This window comes from Pelodiscus sinensis, chromosome 1, assembly GCF_052426305.1.
Source record: "Pelodiscus sinensis isolate ZL-2025 chromosome 1, ASM5242630v1, whole genome shotgun sequence".
Classification (NCBI taxonomy): Eukaryota; Metazoa; Chordata; order Testudines; family Trionychidae; genus Pelodiscus; species Pelodiscus sinensis.
Genome location: NC_143052.1, coordinates 245,814,294 through 245,834,317, shown reverse-complemented (window position 1 = coordinate 245,834,317; position 20,024 = coordinate 245,814,294). Strand labels below are relative to the sequence as shown.

The following is a 20,024-nucleotide window of genomic DNA, read 5'->3' as shown; positions in this document are numbered from 1 at the left end:
CCCCATTTACAACCCATTCAATCTGTTTGAAATGAGATTTTACCAGGTGTAAGTCAGGGCAGAATTTGACCATGAAAGTTAAACACTCAAGCTATGGTTACATTACAGAGTTTTTCCAGGATACCAGAAGTATTCTGGAAAAACTCTGCTGCATCCAGGGAACGCGTCTGCTTTTTTGGATCAGTTTTCAAAAAAGTGAGCCCGCTCTTTTGGAAGCACTGTAGTCCTCATTTTATGAGGAATAAGGGCTCTTCTGAAAGAGGAAGTTTTTCCCACATTTGACCCCATGTGGATGGGCCAAATGTTGGAAAAGCTTCTTCACAATTTGTGTACGTTTTTCCAAAGAAGAACTACGGTGTAGAAATTGCCTCAGTCATATTCCTAGAAAGGTGTAATAATGTTCAAAATAGTCTTATACATTGCAGAACCTGGCAAATTTTCCTTTTAAAATCTTCCACTCTTGAAACTGACAAACCTGCCAGCATGATAAACTGCCTATTGCCATTCTTTCACCCCACACTTTTCCTTGATTGGCTTCTCCCAATATCAGCGTCAGTATCATTCTTCACATAAGCTTTTATTTATTAGTTGTCAAGTTAAGATGCTGCCAATTTCTGCTGCAACGTAATTATGACAAGAGCAACAAAGTGAGTTTGAACAAACAGCCAGCACTCAAAAGTGCTGATTAGCATAATGACAGCTGTAGACGCTGTAGACACTGTATATATATATATTTTTATACTTTTTCTCCTAAAGAAACTTTGAAGTAGGAATAAGAGATCCTCCGGAATAGGTCTTATTTTCCGGAGAATCACGTCTAGACTGGCGCTTTTCTCCGGCTTATCTCCAAGCCAGAAAAAAGCGGCAGCCATGTTAATGCAAATACTGCGGGGGATATTTAAATCCCCCGCGGATTTTGCTATTCTGATGTGCTATATTAGCATCCCTTTTCCGGAAGGGATGCCAGTGTAGACGTAGCCTAGCTGTTCACTGTAGTGTTTTATTTCCATTGCTAACAATCAGCCAGGATATGTAGTAGCATTTGTCTGTTGGATGACTGGACTCTGCTACTTAGAAGTAGTATATATTCTTACCGTGAGGAAGCAGTACCTTTCACTGCCATGTGTGGGTGCACATCACAGTGTGGATTCACCCTGCTTGTCAAAGTACAGGTTGGACGTCCCTTGTCCCTCGGGATCTGACCACTGCTGAACAAAGGGATTTGCTGGACCAGGGGAGGTTCCTCTCCTCCTGGCCCATGCTGCCCTGCTATCACTGGGCCAGGGCTCCAGCCTGGCTCCGGTGCTGCCCCAGCCCCACAGGTGAGAAAAACAAGAGAAGGAAAACTGCTTTTGTAGTGAGCCAGCCATTTCCACTCCCTGTTCAAACCCAGACTGATAGTGTCAAGTTTGCAAATACATTGCAGCCCTGCAGTTTCTCTTTGAAGTCTATTGTTGAGGATTTTTTGTTGAGAATGGACACCTTTAAATCTCTGTGTGTCCAGGAAGATTGAAGTTCTCTCCTACTGGTTTATGTATGTTACCATTCTTGATGTCTGATTTGTCTCCATTTATTCTTTTGCCTCAATACTGTCCTGTTTAGCCAATGTACATGGCAGAGGGGCTTTGCTGGAACATGATAGTATATATCACATCAGTAGATGTGCAGCTGACTGAGCCCCTGATAATGGTGGAGCTGATGTGGTTAGGTCCTATGATGATGTTGCTTGAGTAGATATGTGGGCAGAATTGGCAATGGGATTCATTGCAGGGATTGGTTCCTGAGTTAGTTTTTCTGTGGTGTGGTGCATAGTTGCTGGTATTTGCTTCAGGTCTGGGGGGGCTTTCTGTAAGTGAGGACTGGCCTGCCTTTCAAGGGCTATAGAATCATAGAATCATAGAATCATAAAATAATAGGACTGGAAGGGACCTCGAGAGGTCATCGAGTCCAGCCCCCCGCCCTCAAGGCAGGACCAAGCTCCGTCTACACCATCCCTGACAGATGTCTATCTAACCTGTTCTTAAATATCTCCAGAGAGGGAGATTCCACCACCTCCCTTGGCAATTTATTCCAATATTTGACCACCCTGACAGTTAGGAATTTTTTCCTAATGTCCAATCTAAACCTCCCCTGCTGCACTTTAAGCCCATTACTCCTTGTCCTGTCCTCAGTAACCAGGAGGAACAAATTTTCTCCTTCCTCCTTGTGACATCCTTTTAGATATTTGAAAACTGCTATCATGTTCCCCCTTAATCTTCTTTTTTCCAAACTAAACAAGCCCAGTTCATGAAGCCTGGCTTCATAGATCATGTTCTCTAAACCTTTAATCATTCTTGTCGCTCTTCTCTGTACCCTTTCCAATTTCTCAACATCTTTCTTGAAATGTGGCGCCCAGAACTGGACACAGTACTCCAGCTGAGGCCTAACTAGTGCAGAGTAGAGCGGCAGAATGACTTCACGAGTTTTGCTTACAACACACCTGTTGATACAACCTAGAATCATATTTGCTTTTTTTGCAACAGCATCACACTGTTGACTCATATTCAACTTGTGGTCCACTATAACCCCTAGATCCCTTTCCGCCATGCTCCTTCCTAGACAGTCGCTTCCCATCTTGTATGTATGGAACTGATTGTTCCTTCCTAAGTGGAGCACTTTGCATTTCTCTTTATTAAACCTCATCCTGTTTACCTCTGACCATTTCTCTAACTTGCTAAGGTCATTTTGAATTATGTCCTTATCCTCCAAAGAAGTTGCAACCCCACCCAGTTTGGTATCATCTGAAAACTTAATAAGCGTACTCTCTATCCCAATATTTACATCATTGATGAAGATATTGAACAGTACGGGTCCCAGAACAGACCCTTGCAGAACTCCACTTGTTATCCCTTTCCAGCAGGATTTAGCACCGTTAACAACAACTCTCTGACTACGGTTATCCAGCCAATTATGCACCCACCTTATCGTGGCCCTATCTAAGTTATATTTGCCTAGTTTATCAATAAGAATATCATGCGAGACTGAATCAAATGCCTTACTAAAGTCTAGGTATATGACATCCACCGCTTCTCCCTTATCCACAAGGCTCGTTATCCTATCAAAGAAAGCTATCAGATTAGTTTGGCATGACTTGTTCTTCACAAACCCATGCTGGCTATTCCCTATCACTTTATTACCTTCCAAGGTAATGAAAGCGAGGGATCGTTTTCCAGGACAGATTGTAGGGTATATCTGATGAACAGAGAGTTATCAGTTTTCCCCTCCCTTTGCATAGGGGTTCATTGTGCACATGTGATATAGACATATTTTGACTTTGGAGGAGAATTGAAAGTAACTGTGGTAAGGCATGGATCCATACCCAGGGATTTAAAATAGCAATGGACCTATTTGGAAATCAATCTGGGTGAGGCTTAGTCTGCAGAGGGGTTGTGTCAGTTTGGCATTTGCCTAGATGAGGAGGAAGGAGAGAAGATTTATGATGTTACACTTTACCTTTGTATACTGATTTTGCTGTCTGGTAGTGGTGGTTTTTATTATGGTAGCAGCTATAGAACCAAATCCAAGATCAGTACAAGGTCACAACACAAGCCCATACTAGGACATAGTCCCATAGCCCTGAAGAACTTATACAAAATATACAAGACAGACAAGTGAGATATGGAACTGTAATTATTCTTTATTCCCATTTTGTAGAGGGAACTGAAGCACAGATGGATTAAATGACTTGCTCAAGAACATACAATGTCTGGGGCAGCAATTGAACCCAGTTATCTTGAGTTCCAGTCCAGGGCCTTGACACTATTTCAAGGCAATGCTTATGTTTGTTTCTGCAGACCGAAGTGGGAAAAGCAGAATGATAAATATAAGACACCCGATTCTATACTGCCTTGCACCAGCTGTCATCATCTACATTAGGACAGCAAGGCTACCATTAGAATCTGGTAATATTTATATCTTCTTTGCACAGCTGTCTATGACTACAGAAGGTGCTTGACAGTGGAGACCTATATCAAGATGAGAGACATTTGATATTGGAGGGACAGTCTCAAAACTATGTTTGTGACAGTTTTGTGTCTAAGGTGCTGGACTTTTGTGCCTTTTTCTTAGTTACCTTATCAGAAAGAATTTTTAAATAACTGTAGTGGCAGAAAATGGATATTTGTGATTCTTTTGTGTGAATGGTCACCTAAATTCTTCCCTGGAAGAAAGTGAGAGAAAGAAGAAACCATATGTGATAGTAATTAGACACGTCACTTAATGCACTACATATACTGAGATACTCCAGTAATGAGGGCAATATAAGCACCTCTGTGGAATAGAATGGAATCTAAAATTTAGGCAGTATATTTGCCATGAACTTTCAGAGCAAGAAACTGTCATGCATAATAGAAGGAAGAAAGTTTGGTTTTGATTTTGTAGATGTTCAAGGGGTCTCTGCTTGCTGCTCGCTTTTGTGGCCAGAGACCATGAAAGCATAACGACATCAAGAGAGAAGCATGATGACATCATTCTGTCACCTGGCAGGAAAAACTTTTATATACATATCGAGAGAGAGATTTGTATGAAAAGAAACAGCAAAAATGAAACCCAGTTAATTCTTTGCTACTATAATTCTTCGCTACTTTACTTTGCAAATTGATTGTCTTTGCCTGAAGAATCAGTAATAGAAACCACTTTTTATTAGTTAATTGGTTTTCTAGTAAATTTAGTGTTTACTTAACATTCATTTTAAAAAGCAATTTGATGAATAGATAACAAATTACTGTGTGTGTGTGAGAGAGAAAGAAAAATATACTGTTTAGTGAAAAGCTGACGGGCTATTTATTTATATCAGGTGTTGAAACTAATATGAACTTCAAAAGCAGGGAAGATCCCACCACATCAGAAATTGAATCAGGAACCCAAGATAAAAATGCAAACAACCATGGAACTCAGTTGTCGAATCCACTGTCTGGTTCTGTAATGGCTGAAAATGGAAATTCAGTCTCAAATGGTAAGCAGATTTTAATCTGAAAAACATTCTAACATACTGCTACAGTGGTTTTTGAATTAGCTTTTTAAGATATAGTCAAACTCTAGAATGTTTTGAGTTGCAAAATATAAATATAAAACTGGATTAATTCTGTATTTATAAGTTGGTAAGCGTGTTTCCAATAACACCTGAGTGTGAATGACATGAAATTGCCTTTGTCAAGGAATTTGTAGTTAGCTCACTATCTCATATATGTGGCCTTGAGAACTGAGAGTTCTGATCTTCTAATCAATGTAAAGTGGATTGAAAATGGAAAACATACTCTTCTTTTGGAACTGGTGTTCCTTCTAATGAAAGCTGAGTAACTCATAGTTGCAAGTGGCACTGAATCCCTCTCTCCACCCCAACAAATTTACAAGTGCTTGGGTCCTTCACTGCACTAATTGCCTCAAATCCCATTGATTTTAATCTATTTATGACTTGTCTAAACACAAAAGTTGTATGTGATAGTTAAATCAGTATCCCCACCTTAGTGCATCTACCATTATAGCCCATCCACATATGAAAAGGGATCATAGTACACTACTATAAGGAAGCTCTATTGGTATAACTGTATCCACACTGGAAGCTGTATCAGTATAAAAATTTCACAAAAAATCACATCCTGAATTTAAAATAGTTATACAGGTACAAAATCTATGTGTAGATTGGGTTTCTTGTCTATCTAGGGTTTTGGCAGTATTTTCTAATGGCCTGAAGGGATTGTGAAGGTCAGCACTTTGCAATATTGAGCCCTAAATCTCCACATCTTTCCATTTTGAGAGTCTGACTGTTGACAGTTAAGAAATGAAATCATATTTTATACATTAAATGTACATGCATAAATAGTTTATGAGAGTCAATGCTTAAGAGTTTCCCTAATAAACGCTTAATCAGATGTTATGGAATCTAAAGGGTCGACAATTTGTAACCATTTATTGTTCCTATTGATGGTTTATAACCATCAGTAACCCATACTACTCACTTTGGCAACATGCTTATAACATCTATTAATAATTTATCAAACCTTTTAAAATTATTTATAAATAGAACCTTAACATTTAGCCTAAGCAGAAAGGTGTAATGATGAGGGCTGATTGGGAATTTTCCAAGAAAATGCTTTGTTTGTTCAAAAATGCCGATTTGCTTACACTGAATCTTTTTTTAGAAACATATCAGTTTTGATAGAATGTTAAATGGGAGAACATGAATGCGCCAAAGCAGGGACATGAACTTGGGTTTTGCACAGTCTAGATGAGTATCCTAATCCCTAAGACACTGAGGGTATTTCTACACTGGATGACTTTTTCAGGATACTGGAGATATACAGGCAGTCCCCGGGTTACGTACAAGATAGGGACTATAGGTTTGTTCTTAAGTTGAATTTGTATGTAAGTCGGAACTGGCTCCAGATTCAGCTGCTGCCACTGAAACTGACCAGGGGCTGACTACAGGAAGCTGGAGGCAGAGTTGCTCTGCCCCCAGCTTCCTGGAATCAGCCTGATCAGTTTCAACAGCTGCTGAATCTAGAGCCTGGGACAGAACAGCTGGGGCTCTGCCCAGTAGGTTCCCACAGGACCAACCCGGCAGCACCCCAGCTGCTCTACCCGAGGCGTCCCGCAACAAAAGCCTGGTCTGCTGGGGGGGGGGGGGGCGCACTAGCTGCTGGGCGGCTTTACGAGCGTGTCGCTGGTCTGCTGGGGGGGTCCAGGGGCTTTGCTGGACCCCCCCCCCCCAGCAGACCAGGGGGACAGGGAGAAGCTTTTCTCGCCCCGGAAGACACGGGTGGCGATCCGCCGCCCGTGAGCTCTGGAGCCAGAAAAGTCCCGTTCGTAAGTGCGGATCCGAATGGATCCGTGTAAGTCGGGGACTGCCTGTACTGAAATAGCTACCCCGTGTCTACACAAGCTGCCCATTATTTCAAAATACTTTTCGAAATAACAGGCACGCTATTTTACCATTCTGGTAAACCTTATTGCTTGAGAGTTAAGGGATGGCTCAAAATAGCACATTATTTTGAAATTTGGTGCTATGTAGATGCATATGTTATTTTGAGTTTAGGGTGCCATGTAGACATACCAGAGTTAATTTCTAACATTCTGATCCAATGAACAGCTCCAACAGGAGAGAATGAGAGACACTCACCCCACCAAACAATAGCCTGTTGCTTAAGACACTTACCTAGGAAATGAGAGATACTTTCACTCTCTGTTGTCAATGCTCTTCACTGGTGGGATGGATAGGTACTTCTGTCTCATTTTTTATTAATACAATTGAAAAGTCTCAGTTTCATTTGACACTGGAATGAAACCAAATTCCAAAACTGTTTTTTAACAAAACAGAATTGTTTTTTAACAAAACAGAATTGTTGTTTTCCAGCCTACCCTACATTACATCAGTTAACAAACTGAAAAAGCTCTAGAACACTTTGCAAGGACAATTGAATGAATCTCTGATTCCAAAGATGATCTAATTTTAAAAAAGCAGAAAACTGCGTCAGTTATGACAGCTTAGTTTTTTGACTGTTTTAAGTCTGTTTTTTCTTTGGTATCATTAGAGAACAATGAAATATGAGAGTATGAGCATAAAATGTATCCCATATAAAGATATGGATTTACTCTTTTCTTGTAATGGTTACCAAACTCTGCTAACTTTCTGGAATATGAGGCATGACATGCTCTATTAATTATATGATATTTAATTTATAAAACTACCAAGTGCTAAGATGTACAGCAGTCTGGTTTCCATAGTAAAAAGTAGAAATCCAGATTCATAGATTTCTTATTTAAGCAAATACTGAAGCAATTTTTACATAAAATCTTGTCCTTTGCTGTCATGAAGAGTGAAGTGACTGTAACACTCCTCTGAAGTATGTACCAATAAAATAAATTTAAAATTAGTATATTCAAAAGAACAATCATTTTGACCAAGACTTTAATCATACTTATGAAAGAATCTGATGAATTATTTTAAAAACCATTACTAAGCAGCTAAAAAGTTGTCTGGCACAATCACCTAATAGACAAATGCTGTATCAAATTCAGAAGCTAAGTTTAATTAGTATGGAATTTTCATGGAAGTTTTTAATTTTTATATATTGTAATCTTCCTCCTCCTTCGTTTGTCTTCCTTCAGTTTTTGCAGTAACAGCCTTGAACAGCAGAGCACCGTAACAGCACGGTGGTATTCCCCAAAGCACAAACCCTCCAGACCTACCATAATCCTTAGTTTAGCAGAAAGAACCACATAAGTATTTATCAACACATGGACAATAAGCAGAAATTTCATCTAGCACTTTATGGCCTACAGCTGAAAGGTGCTAGGCTGTAACAATAAAAAAGCAGAGTTGATGGAAGAAAGCACTCAAGTACTGAAGAGTGGGCTAATATAGCCATGATCTTGGTAAATTCCAATGTATGGAGATTTACTTTTTATCCCTTCCAAATATTAATTAAAATGTGGTGGAAGAGAGCTCAGAAAAACAAATTATTTTATAGTGGTTGTCGTTAATCATTTTTCTTACACTCACTACGCTGGGTGGGACATGCAGGTCTTTTTTGTGAACTCAGGAGACAAATCCACAAACTCTTGTAGCCTGCACTACCCGTGTCTCTAGGAAGAGGCCCATGTAATGGCTTGTAATCGCTGCAGAGGTTACTTGAGTTATAACACAAATGTTTCCCCCAGCTCAGGTCCTATCCACACACAAAACACATTCACTCAAGTGCAGTGGTGTTATTAATTCAAGCTGGCTGGTTCATCCAGCAGCATAAACTAACATTCAAATTAGCACAATTCATCAACTGCTGACACAACTGCTCTGCACTTCTGTCGCTGGCAGTTTGAAGTGTTATTTTGTAGTGTGGCCACTCCTGAGCTAGCTAGTTTGAGAGAAGTTAGTTCAAGTGTACATAACTCGAGTTAACTCTGCAGCGAAGACATAAGCTAAGCTAAATAATAGCTTGGCATTTCAAGTATTACTTTCCAACTGGATTCAGTGGCAGTTTCAGAAGTTGCTTATTTAGTCCTGATCTACACTTAAAGAATTTGCCAACATAACTGTGTGATTCAGAGAATGAAAACCCCACATAAGTATGCTAACAAAAGTCTTACTGTAAACCTGGTTATAGGATCAAAGACGTCCTTTTGCCAGCATAGCTTATTTTATGGAGGGATCTGCTATAATCTGTAACAGCAAAAGCACATTTGTGGCTATGAGCTACATTTCTACTAGCAGTACTTACCAATATTACTGTAGGAGAAAACCCTTTCCGGTGAAGACAAAGCATTGCACGTGGCCATGTGACAAGGCTACATGACAGAGAGTCTTTACCTTTTTTTTTTTTACTCACACTTTCTCCTAACTTTTGGTTAGTTTTTGTTGTTGTTGTTGTTTGTTGTTTTTGCTTTGGAACCACCATTCCCTAAATAGGACTTCCCAATGCAATCCAGATGAAGAGGGGCCACTAATATATTGATTCCAATAACTTCACTCCTTTGATCCTGCTGCCTAACTGTGAATAGGCTAAGAAACTTTTAAAAAGCACATACTTTAATATCCCCAGTGTCTTCAGGGCAGTATTACTCAATTTCATGAGCTGATGAACATTGCAACCATGCATACCAGCTTGGAACACCAGTCACTGAAATTTGGCCCACAGCCCTTTCCATCAAGAAGGAGAGGTGGCTGGGTCAAATTTTAATCAGTGGCATTGTGAGCTCATGAGTGAATGAGAAGGCTTGGTGCACTACCCTACAAGTTTAATGCACCCTCTGCTTTCTCCTGGTTGAAAAACACTGGCATAGAAGAAGGCTTTTTTGAGAGAAAAAGAATAAAAACCAGGCAAGGTAATATAGGAGATAATCTGTATAGGTTATACTTCTGACTTTCATATTTTTTATTTTACTGCCTCTCAAAGTATTTGGAAGAAAACAAAGCTGGATGACTCTGTCAAGCTGGTGTCGATTTGGGTTAAACCAGAAGCTCCTCTATTAAACCTGACCCAGAGACCATGATTTGTGCTCAAACCCGAGCTTCTAGTTCCAACAACTTTTGCTCTAATGGTTGTGCCCCTGCTAACTGATGTTTCCAACTTCGTGCTGAATTATGTGGTTATTATTCAGTGCACAGCTGTGGTGTCCTAATATTTACCCAAGTGTATGTAAAGGAAACCTTTCGGCATGTAATCTACAACTCCATTTATCTTTCCAAACTCCACCAGCTCTCTGCTTTCCATGTCCACGCTGACGTACTTCTTTGAACTTCGGTGTACATGGAAACTGTACTTATTTGATAAGACATCTAATCTAAGTACCTTACATAGAAATAAACAGATGAATCACTGATGCCTGGGGCTTAGATCAAGGCTATCCATTAACAGTGTCCTGATGTGGAAGGATATACTACAGTATTCTTTTTTAAAAACCATTAGTGGCTAAGAAAATATTTTAGTTCAATTTTATGATCTTGAATCACACAAGTACTTCACATTAGTTCTTACAGTGCCCACTTAAAATAGCATTCTACGTTAGAAGAATGTGGATGATTCTTTAATCACATGCATTGAGATAAAGCAAGAATAACTCCCATTATATCACTGAACAGGCATCTAGTTTATAACTGTAGTGAGATCAGTATAAAGCAGGGGTGTGGAATCTTCTCCTATCTCCTTCTCCTACCTTCTGCCCCCTAAAAAAATCAGTCACGGGTCACACACAGCCCAATGGAGAAGGGGCTTCTCCTAGGCTCTGGTACAGGGGGCAAAAATGAGGGGTTCAGGATGTGGGAGGGGGCTCTATGCTGAGACAGAGATTTGGGGTACAGAATGCAGTGAGGGCTCTATTTGGGAGTGTGGGCTCTGGGGAGATGCTGGGCTCAGGAGTGCAGGAGTGGGCTCAGGTCAGGGGGTTAGGGTAAGGATGGGAGACTAGTATCTGGGAGGGAGTTAGAGTGCTGGAGTGGGCTCAGGGCACGGGCAGAGGGACATGGGGTCTGGGAAGGGGTTAGGGTGCAGGAGGGGGTTCTGACCTGGGTCAGAGAGTTCAGGGTGCAGATGTGGGCTCTGGAAGGGAGTTTGGATGCCGAGGGCTCAGGGCTGGAGCAGAGGATTGGGATGTGGAAGGGGATCTGAGCAGTGGAGTATGGCAGGGGATGAAGGTTCCAGAACGGAAGAGGGGGCTCTAGGCTGTGTGGATATGGGAGGGAGTTAGACTGTGGGAGGGGTCTCTGGACTGGAGCAGAGGGTTGGGGTGCAGGACACTTACCTCAAGTCATTGGCACAGCAGGACTAAGGCATGTTTTCTGTCTGCCATGGCCCCCACACACTCCCTGACATGGCCAGCACATCCTCATGGCCCCAGGGACAAAGGGGAAGGTGCCTTTGCACACTGCACTCGCCTATGGGAACAGCACCTGGAGGTGAGGACATCATATAGAACTTCCCTTTTCACCACGAGCCAGCACTCGCAGCTCTAGCCCAGTGGGGGGAACCAAGGCTCAGGGCTTTTAGCCCTGGTACAGAGACATGCCGCTGCCTCAGAGAAATTAAGCAAGCAGTTGGATCCAGCCCATAATGCAGTACAAGTGCTCATTTTAGTATATTGTTTATTAAATTTTGGAACTCTGATTATGTTGCTAAAGATTTCATGCCTTTTATAGGCAATATGCAAAAAATTGCAAAGAGTGCAGTAAACAAAGAAATTTAACACTTGATTGTGAAGGAAAGGACGTTCTTATGATGAAGATACTAGATTGGTACTAGGAGATAAAGGTGTAATGTCCAGCTTTTCCATGGATTTCCTACATGATCTTAGAAAATTCATTTAGAGCCAGGTCTTGGCCCTCTGCTCTGTCCATTTTCACTGTCACAGTGGTACAAAGGATGGAAAATTGTTCTAAGAGAGAAACCAAGATTCCCCTGATATAGGGGAAAATCCCTGGCTGGTATAAAGGCATCATAATCTATATTATAAAGTCTTCCAGCATCAGTGTTCTCTCGTAAAATGACACATACGCCAACAGCATTGTTTGTAGCTGATAAATAATAACAATAATTTATCTCTTGGAAAATTTCAGCAAGCCTAGGTATAGTAATATGTCATCACATTTATGAGTTTTATACTCAGTAAAAAGTGTCAAGCATTTTCAATCTCTGGCTGAAAGTCAGGCACTGTACAAATGTCAGGCTATAAGTTAGTATTATTCTGCTTTAGGTGTACCAGAAGAAAATGAATATTCAAGATTCTCAGCCAGCACTGCAGCAAGCTCATCAAATCAAAGGCATAGGGAGAGCCACACTAGTCAGGTAAATATTTTACAGATATTCTAATATACTCTGCTGAAATGAGTAAGAATGCTCACAGACACTGCTTACTGAAAAATCTTTGAAAAATCATGGCAGACAGGGGAGATTCCAGAAGACTGGAAAAAGGCAAATATTGTGCCCATCTATAAAAAGGGGAATAAGAACAACCCAGGAAATTATAGACCGGTCAGTTTAACGTCTGTCCCAGGGAAGATAATGGAGCAGGTAATTAAGGAAATCGTATGCAAACACTTGGAAAGTAATAAAGTGATAGGGAATAGCCAGCATGGGTTTGTGAAGAACAAGTCATGCCAAACTAATCTGATAGCTTTCTTTGAAAAGATAACGAGCCTTGTGGATAAGGGAGAAGCGGTGGATGTCATATACCTAGACTTTAGTAAGGCATTTGATACGGTCTCGCATGATATTCTTATTGATAAACTAGGAAAATATAACTTAGATAGGGCCACGATAAGGTGGGTGCATAATTGGCTGGATAACCGTAGTCAGAGAGTTGTTGTTAACGGTTCTAAATCCTGCTGGAAAGGGATAACAAGTGGAGTTCCTCAAGGGTCTGTTTTGGGACCCGTACTATTCAATATCTTCATCAATGATGTAGATATTGGGATAGAGAGTACTCTTATTAAGTTTGCAGATGATACCAAACTGGGTGGGGTTGCGACTTCTTTGGAGGATAGGGACATAATTCAAAATGACCTTAGCAAGTTAGAGAAATGGTCAGAGGTAAACAGGATGAGGTTTAATAAAGAGAAATGCAAAGTGCTCCACTTAGGAAGGAACAATCAGTTCCATACATACAAGATGGGAAGCGACTGTCTAGGAAGGAGCATGGCGGAAAGGGATCTAGGGGTCATAGTGGACCACAAGTTGAATATGAGTCAACAGTGTGATGCTGTTGCCAAAAAAGCAAATATGATTCTAGGTTGTATCAACAGGTGTGTTGTAAGCAAAACTCGTGAAGTCATTCTGCCGCTCTATTCTGCACTAGTTAGGCCTCAGCTGGAGTACTGTGTCCAGTTCTGGGCGCCACATTTCAAGAAAGATGTGGAGAAATTGGAAAGGGTACAGAGAAGAGCGACAAGAATGATTAAAGGTTTAGAGAACATGACCTATGAAGCCAGGCTTCATGAACTGGGCTTGTTTAGTTTGGAAAAAAGAAGATTAAGGGGGGACATGATAGCGGTTTTCAAATATCTAAAAGGGTGTCACAAGGAGGAAGGCGAAAATTTGTTCCTCTTGGTTTCTGAGGACAGGACAAGGAGTAATGGGCTTAAAGTGCAGCAGGGGAGGTTTAGATTGGACATTAGGAAAAAATTCCTAACTGTCAGGGTGGTCAAATATTGGAATAAATTGCCAAGGGAGGTGGTGGAATCTCCCTCTCTGGAGATATTTAAGAACAGGTTAGATAGACATCTGTCAGGGATGGTGTAGACGGAGCTTGATCCTGCCTTGAGGGCGGGGGGCTGGACTCGATGACCTCTCGAGGTCCCTTCCAGTCCTATTATTCTATGATTCTATGATTCTATACTGAAAGCATTCCCTATTCACATGTTGGTGTTGGCTTTGAAAAATACAACTTTCCCTAAAAATTATTCTATTTATATTAAGCCAAATACAATTATTACTGTGCTTTTCAAACTTTTTCTTCTATGATCTTTCTGGAGGTTTCTAATGTCACAATTATGCTGTTTTATGAGGGCATAATTTTCAGGAATTTTGACTCAGCGACTTGAGCGAAAGAGGACACTGATCTCTCCCAAGCTATTCACCTTTGCGCCAGAAAGATCTGAATATTAATCAGCTTCTTAAGAAAAAATTCATAATTATATAGGCTCTTCGTGCAAAAGTATTGAAGTCACTGAAAATATCATTAGGTACAAAAGGAGTATAAAAATTGCACCTTAGTTACTTTGAAATTAATTAATGGAACATAATGTGAAGTATTGCAAACATAAAATTAACACTAACATGCATTAAGTAAAACAAAGCTAGGCAATGGAGAATTGTAAGTAATGTATTTTCTTCATTCTTTTCTTCAGTCAGAACTTTATATGTAACCTGAAATACTTTGCATTCCAGTTATTCATTTTGGTTCAGGCATTTGGCCTTCAGGCCATTATTTTCTACCTTACTTCATAGATAGAATTAGTGCTTTAAATTTGTAATCCGCATATGTTCTATCCTGTCTTTAAAAAATAAAATTGTGAGCCATGATTCATTTGAGACTGTCAAAAATTTGCTGTAACTGCCAAATGAAGTCCAAGGGGAAAATGTGTTAGACTGGAGAGGAATTTCCTCATTAGTAAGTTCTGATTAGATGATGCAATTTTCAAAAATTTTTGCTAAAAGGTAAGGGATATGCTTTGTCTAAATGTATACAATTTTTACTGTTTGCCAAAAATAGAACAAACTATCTGAAACAACTAAGGCAAAATCCTGGCCCTACAGTCAATGGGAATTTGTCGGTGAGCTGAACTGGGCCAGAATTTTACGCTTATTACCACAGTCAGTCTGAATCTAACCTTGAAAAACCACAGGTTCTTCCAGGTTCTGCACAGGTACACAAGCCAAGGAGGTCCAAAGATCCTCATTCTTTTCCATTCCCCCATGCAAATGCTCTGACAACCACAGTAATTATTCTCAGAGTACAAAAGCTATTGGAGACTTCACTCAAAAGCCATGTTAACCTCTTCAAAAATGTTGCTAATATTCCCTATCCTCCCCTGCCCTGAGCCAAACACCAAAATTGCTTTGGTACAGGCAGCCAAATATACTATAAGGTGGTGCAGTAGCCACAATCTCCAGAGCTTAACATGGTACTGTAGTTACCTGGGGGACAAAGGCACAGATCCTCAAAGGTATTTAGGCACCTAATTTCCATTAATTCTAGTGGGATTTAGGCACTGAAATTCCTTCATGGATGTGAGTGAAAGATATATATTGGTTTGTCAACAGGAAAGAAATTCTTGAGTGGTTACTCCAGATTGTACTTATTTCCCAGTCTTTGGTAGGCATTCCTAAAGATTTATCTAACAGAAATTCACAAAGGCATTTGCTAATAATGAAAACAGATACTATTTTATATCAGCATCAACCCCTGCATACCATACAATTTATTAGTAGAAGTTTTGTTATGTGTTTTGTTGTGTGTGCATGTTAACAGTACAGAAATCATAATAAATACCAGGTGTTACAAAAGGAGAGTAAATGCTGCACCATTGTCACTTTGAAATTGTTGTTTGTGCTACTTAATGTAAAGTGATTAAGGAATGTAAGGTAATGTTAATTAAGTGCACTTACTGTAAACAAAAGCATGACAAATCAAGGAACTCATCAGTTAAAGCAATGTTTACATCCACACCAAATACAGTTCAAACGCCTTGCCACCCAAATGCCATAAACTTGAAGCCACTCACAGAAACCTTGTCTCCCAAATAAATTCCACCTAATGTTCTCAAAATGCATAGCTACGAGAGCAATCTTATATACAACTTCAGTAAGATGAAGCTATTGTGGCAAAACTCTGTGGGTCTCACACTACTGGCGGATAGTGTTAGCCTCAGAGGCTCACTGTGGCTCTTCACATGGCCTCTTTTTCTTCACTAGAGGCAGGAGACACAGCCTACTGAGCCATACTCATCGCACGCTAGTTCATAAGTTTGGGGTAAAATCCCCTCTGGAGTCCTGATCTCCCTTCTCAAGGCAGAGGTTGAGATGTTGTGGGGAACCTGGGCCCGCCCACTACTCCAGGTTCTGGTCTAGGGACCCTAAGGTAGCAGCAACAGGCAGGGTTACTGCCACTCTCAATTCTAGCAGCTTTTCCCTGGGCCACTTCCCCAAACACTCCCTCCCAGCACCTTTCCTTTGGGACCTGCTCATCAGTCCCCCGCTCACACCCACACAGCTTCTCCACACAGCACTCCCTACTTCCTGTCCTTCATTCTTGTCCTTCCCCCTTCCTACTCTGGGGAGAGCCCTTTTAAAGCAGCACTACAGGCCTTAATTGGCTACAGGTGTTTAATTAGCCTGTGGCATCTAGCAAGCTCTAATTGACCCCAGGTACCTGCCTGATTATGCTGGACTTAAGCTTTGGCCTTTTTTTACTCAGGGAAGAGAAAGCTGTTTACCCAAGCTCCAGTATGTATTCCCTCCACCAGTGAACGGCAGATGGCTGGTCTGGGTCTGTCACAATATGTTATTGCTACCACAGAAAACGGGCTTCCATTTTGTGCTTTTCCAGTACAATCTGCTCTAATGTACGCACACATCCCAAAATGTCGCTACAGACTAACTACCAAGAAAAAAAAGTCCTGAAAGAAATCTGTGTTCATTCTTTTCAGCAGAGAGATGTCAAAATTCACACAATGAAAAGCATTCCTCATTCTATGTATGCTATGAAATGTATTTGACAATGACTTGTTTTAATTACAATTGGCATTTCTTAGCAGACTGCTGGTGACGCTAGCAATATGAAAGCCTAGGATAAGTCATTTGTCTGTGCTTCTCTTCATTAGCCTTAATCTCTTAACAGCAATTCTTTTACAAACATATCAGACAAAGATTATTGCACAGATCTGTAAAGATCCTAATTGTTATATAGGAAGAGGCATATTTGGGACTGAAACCGAGTCTTTGGATTCCTTGGCAGATGCTCTGTCACTTCAGCTAAAGGAAACTGATTCATTAGCTGGTAGAGTCTTTTTATACTTATGCCTTTTTATATGTTATTGAGAATTGCTTATAGTGTTGGGAAAATTTAATTTCACTTTCCTCGCACCATCTCATTACTCATGGTATATCTCAGATAAAGTTATGGCAATATCATTCATGGCACATGTTACACTCATTGCAACAAAAGCACACATACACACATTAAAAAGAAAATTTCAAGTCCATTTAGAGGGGCATAACATGTATAACTTCAGTGGCTTTTAATTTTAAATAATAATGAAGTTTTAATATAATTTAGAATTAGCACCAAATAGCCACTAGTTACTTGGGTGATTATCCCAAATCCTGGTTGTGACAATTTTTAACAAAAAACAATAGGATTTTGATAACAATTTCATTTTCATCCAAACGTTTGGATTTTTTCGACATTTTAAAATGAAAAATGTTAACAGACTATTTCATATTTAATAATTGTTAGAAAAATCCTACTCTCTCTCTCACTGCAAAAGAGGGAGTAAATTTAAAAATAGAAGAGTGGAATTTTTCCTACCAAAAGAAAGTGAATTTCACAGTGAAATTTTGTTTCAAAACCTTTGATCAGGAATGAATTTTCTTCAGAAGAAATGAAATTTTTTTCTTTTAATAAAATATTGGAAAACATTCATATTTTTTTCAACCAGCATTAATCAACCCTTTACTGACCATTTATGGTTTCATGACTTCATGGTCATAATTTCCAGGTTCAGGAGAATATGTAAATAGCAAGTGAATGCCAGATAAAAACATGTGGATTGTGACTTTGCACTGGGTGTGGTGCAGAAGCCTTAATCTCTTCCTTCTTGCATCCTTAAACAGTATGATGGCCTGGATTGGGTGTCCTAGATCTCCAGTCACAGAAAGATGGCTGTGTTAGTCTGTATCTGAAAAAAACCGAGTTCTGTGGCAGTCCCTAAGGTGGCGCAGGACTCCTCATTGGTTTCATAGATCTCAGGATCAGTGGCCCAAAGAAAGACCAGTTACAGACTGGTGTAGTGTTCCATTTGGGTAAATATACTCAGATATGATCTTTACAAAAATGTGTTAATGCACAACCATGAGGGTTTTTTTCACTAAATGGGGATTCCAGACTCCATTAATTCTTTTATTTAATAGAAAATCTTTCTTGCCAATTCTGTTGTAAAGACAACCTTCAAAATGTAAACTGAAGTTGTACAGTAAAGCTACTGTTGGAGGAAATGATTTTAGAATCATAGAATCATAGAACTGGAAGGAACCTTGACAGGTCATCAAGTCCAGTCCTCTGCATTCATGGCAGCCCAAGCACCATCTAGACTATCTCTGACAACTGTTTGTCTAATCGCCATAGGCAATTTATTCCAATGCTCCTAATGTCCAACATAAACCTCCCTTACTATAGTTTAAGCTCATTGCTTCTTGTCCTATCTTCAGAGGATAAAGAGATAAGAGCTCTTGAGCAAAAAGGCTTATTCCTTATAGAAAAAGGAATAACTCTTGCTCAAAAAGCCCTCTCTTCTTACGATTTACTGTACATTTTCTTGCGCAAAAATGCGCTTGTAGTGTGGATGCTCTGTGAGTTTTTTCACAAAAACGGCTGGTTTTGTGCAAAACCTCTTCAGTGTAGACATATCCTCAGAGCTTCAACAGGAGAATTCCCCCATAGGATTTTTGATAGAAGGAGTCCACCACTATGTGAGAATGGTGCCTAAATTCCCCTTGCAAATACAGTAATTCCTCATTTAACACTATAGATATGTTTCAGAAAATGATCGTGTTAAGTGAAAACGTGTTATGCGGGATCAATTTTCCCATTGAAAATAATGGAAAAGGTGGGGGTTGCGTTTCAAGCAGTGGTATCTGTTGGGACCGGGACATAAGATTGGGGGGAGAAAGAAGACTGGGTTACAGCAGGAAGGGGAGGTGTTTGGCTCTGGAGAAGAGAAGGGGAGGAGAAGGGAAAGGGGATTGGGTTGGGAGTATGCCCCTGTGATGGGTCTGCCGGGACCCGCACTGAGTCCGGCGAGGGGGGGTCGCCGGGGAATGGCATGGCGAGCGGCAAACCCTCCACCGCTTTTCAGGGAGGGGGGGAAGCCCCATGCAGCCGCCGGCAATGGGCTGGCTGGGAAAATCGTGCTATTCCGGGGACGGTCGTGTAATTCAAAAGACGTTCCCTAAAAAAAAATTGTGCTATCGCGAAAACATGTTAAGCAGGCACGTGGTAAATGAGGATTACTGTATAGCTTAAAAACAACATTTTCATAATATCAAAATTGTTCATTGTAACATTTCCAATTTTTTTTATTTCATTTGAAACAATTAGCCAAAATCAACATGAACATAAAATGTTTCAGTCGCCCCCGATCTGAATTTTTCTGCAAAAAAATAAATTTAATCCAAAGAGTTTTGTCAAGTGCTATCAGCCACTCCACGTGAAACCAAATACTTTCTGAGCTCTTTACCTCTGCAAGTAGGGATTGCCTATATTTTTTACACAATTTTTATTAACATTTTCTGCCCTGGTCAAGCCCTGTGGCTTGGGAGATGAAGAAAAAGAAATACAATGGCGAGAAAAGAGCAGGCTGACTAAAGGTTTCCATGTCTTAATGTGGGAATCAAAAAGCAGCACGGATAATCTGTAAAATGGGTGATGGAGCAACTAAGTGATAAAGAACAGATGGAAAGTGATGGGAAGGACAAATTAGTGGGGGAATGATTGTGGAGATAAGATGGGAAGCAAACAAAGGATAACTCAAACAAATGGCTTGGAGCAAAGACAAGAAGAAGGAAGGCATAGAAGAGAGGCTGGAAGAGAAGAAAGGCAAAGGAGAGAGGCAGGAAGAGATGTGGGAATATGGATAAAATGAGGAAAGAAGAAAAGGAGAAATAGAGACAGAACAAGAATAATGAAAAAAGATATTAAAATGACAGGAAAGGGAAAACATATAGGGAAAATAAAATTAAGGAGACTAAAGGATAGAGAGAGACAAATAAATGGAATCA

General features: G+C 40.2%; 1 protein-coding gene across 4 annotated transcripts in view; it reads left to right on the top strand.

Moving 5' to 3' along the window:
- MYO16 (myosin XVI) overlaps window positions 1–20,024 on the top strand; it is a 518,064-nt gene that overhangs the window by 472,256 nt on the left and 25,784 nt on the right. For 3 of the 4 annotated variants that reach the window (XM_075918615.2, XM_075918604.2, XM_075918634.2), the window contains 2 exons: window positions 4,835–4,993; window positions 12,223–12,314. In XM_075918615.2, the coding sequence (XP_075774730.2) occupies window positions 4,835–4,993; window positions 12,223–12,314 (251 nt within the window). The remainder of the gene's footprint in view (window positions 1–4,834; window positions 4,994–12,222; window positions 12,315–20,024) is intronic. The other variant, XM_075918641.2, reaches the window with a different exon arrangement.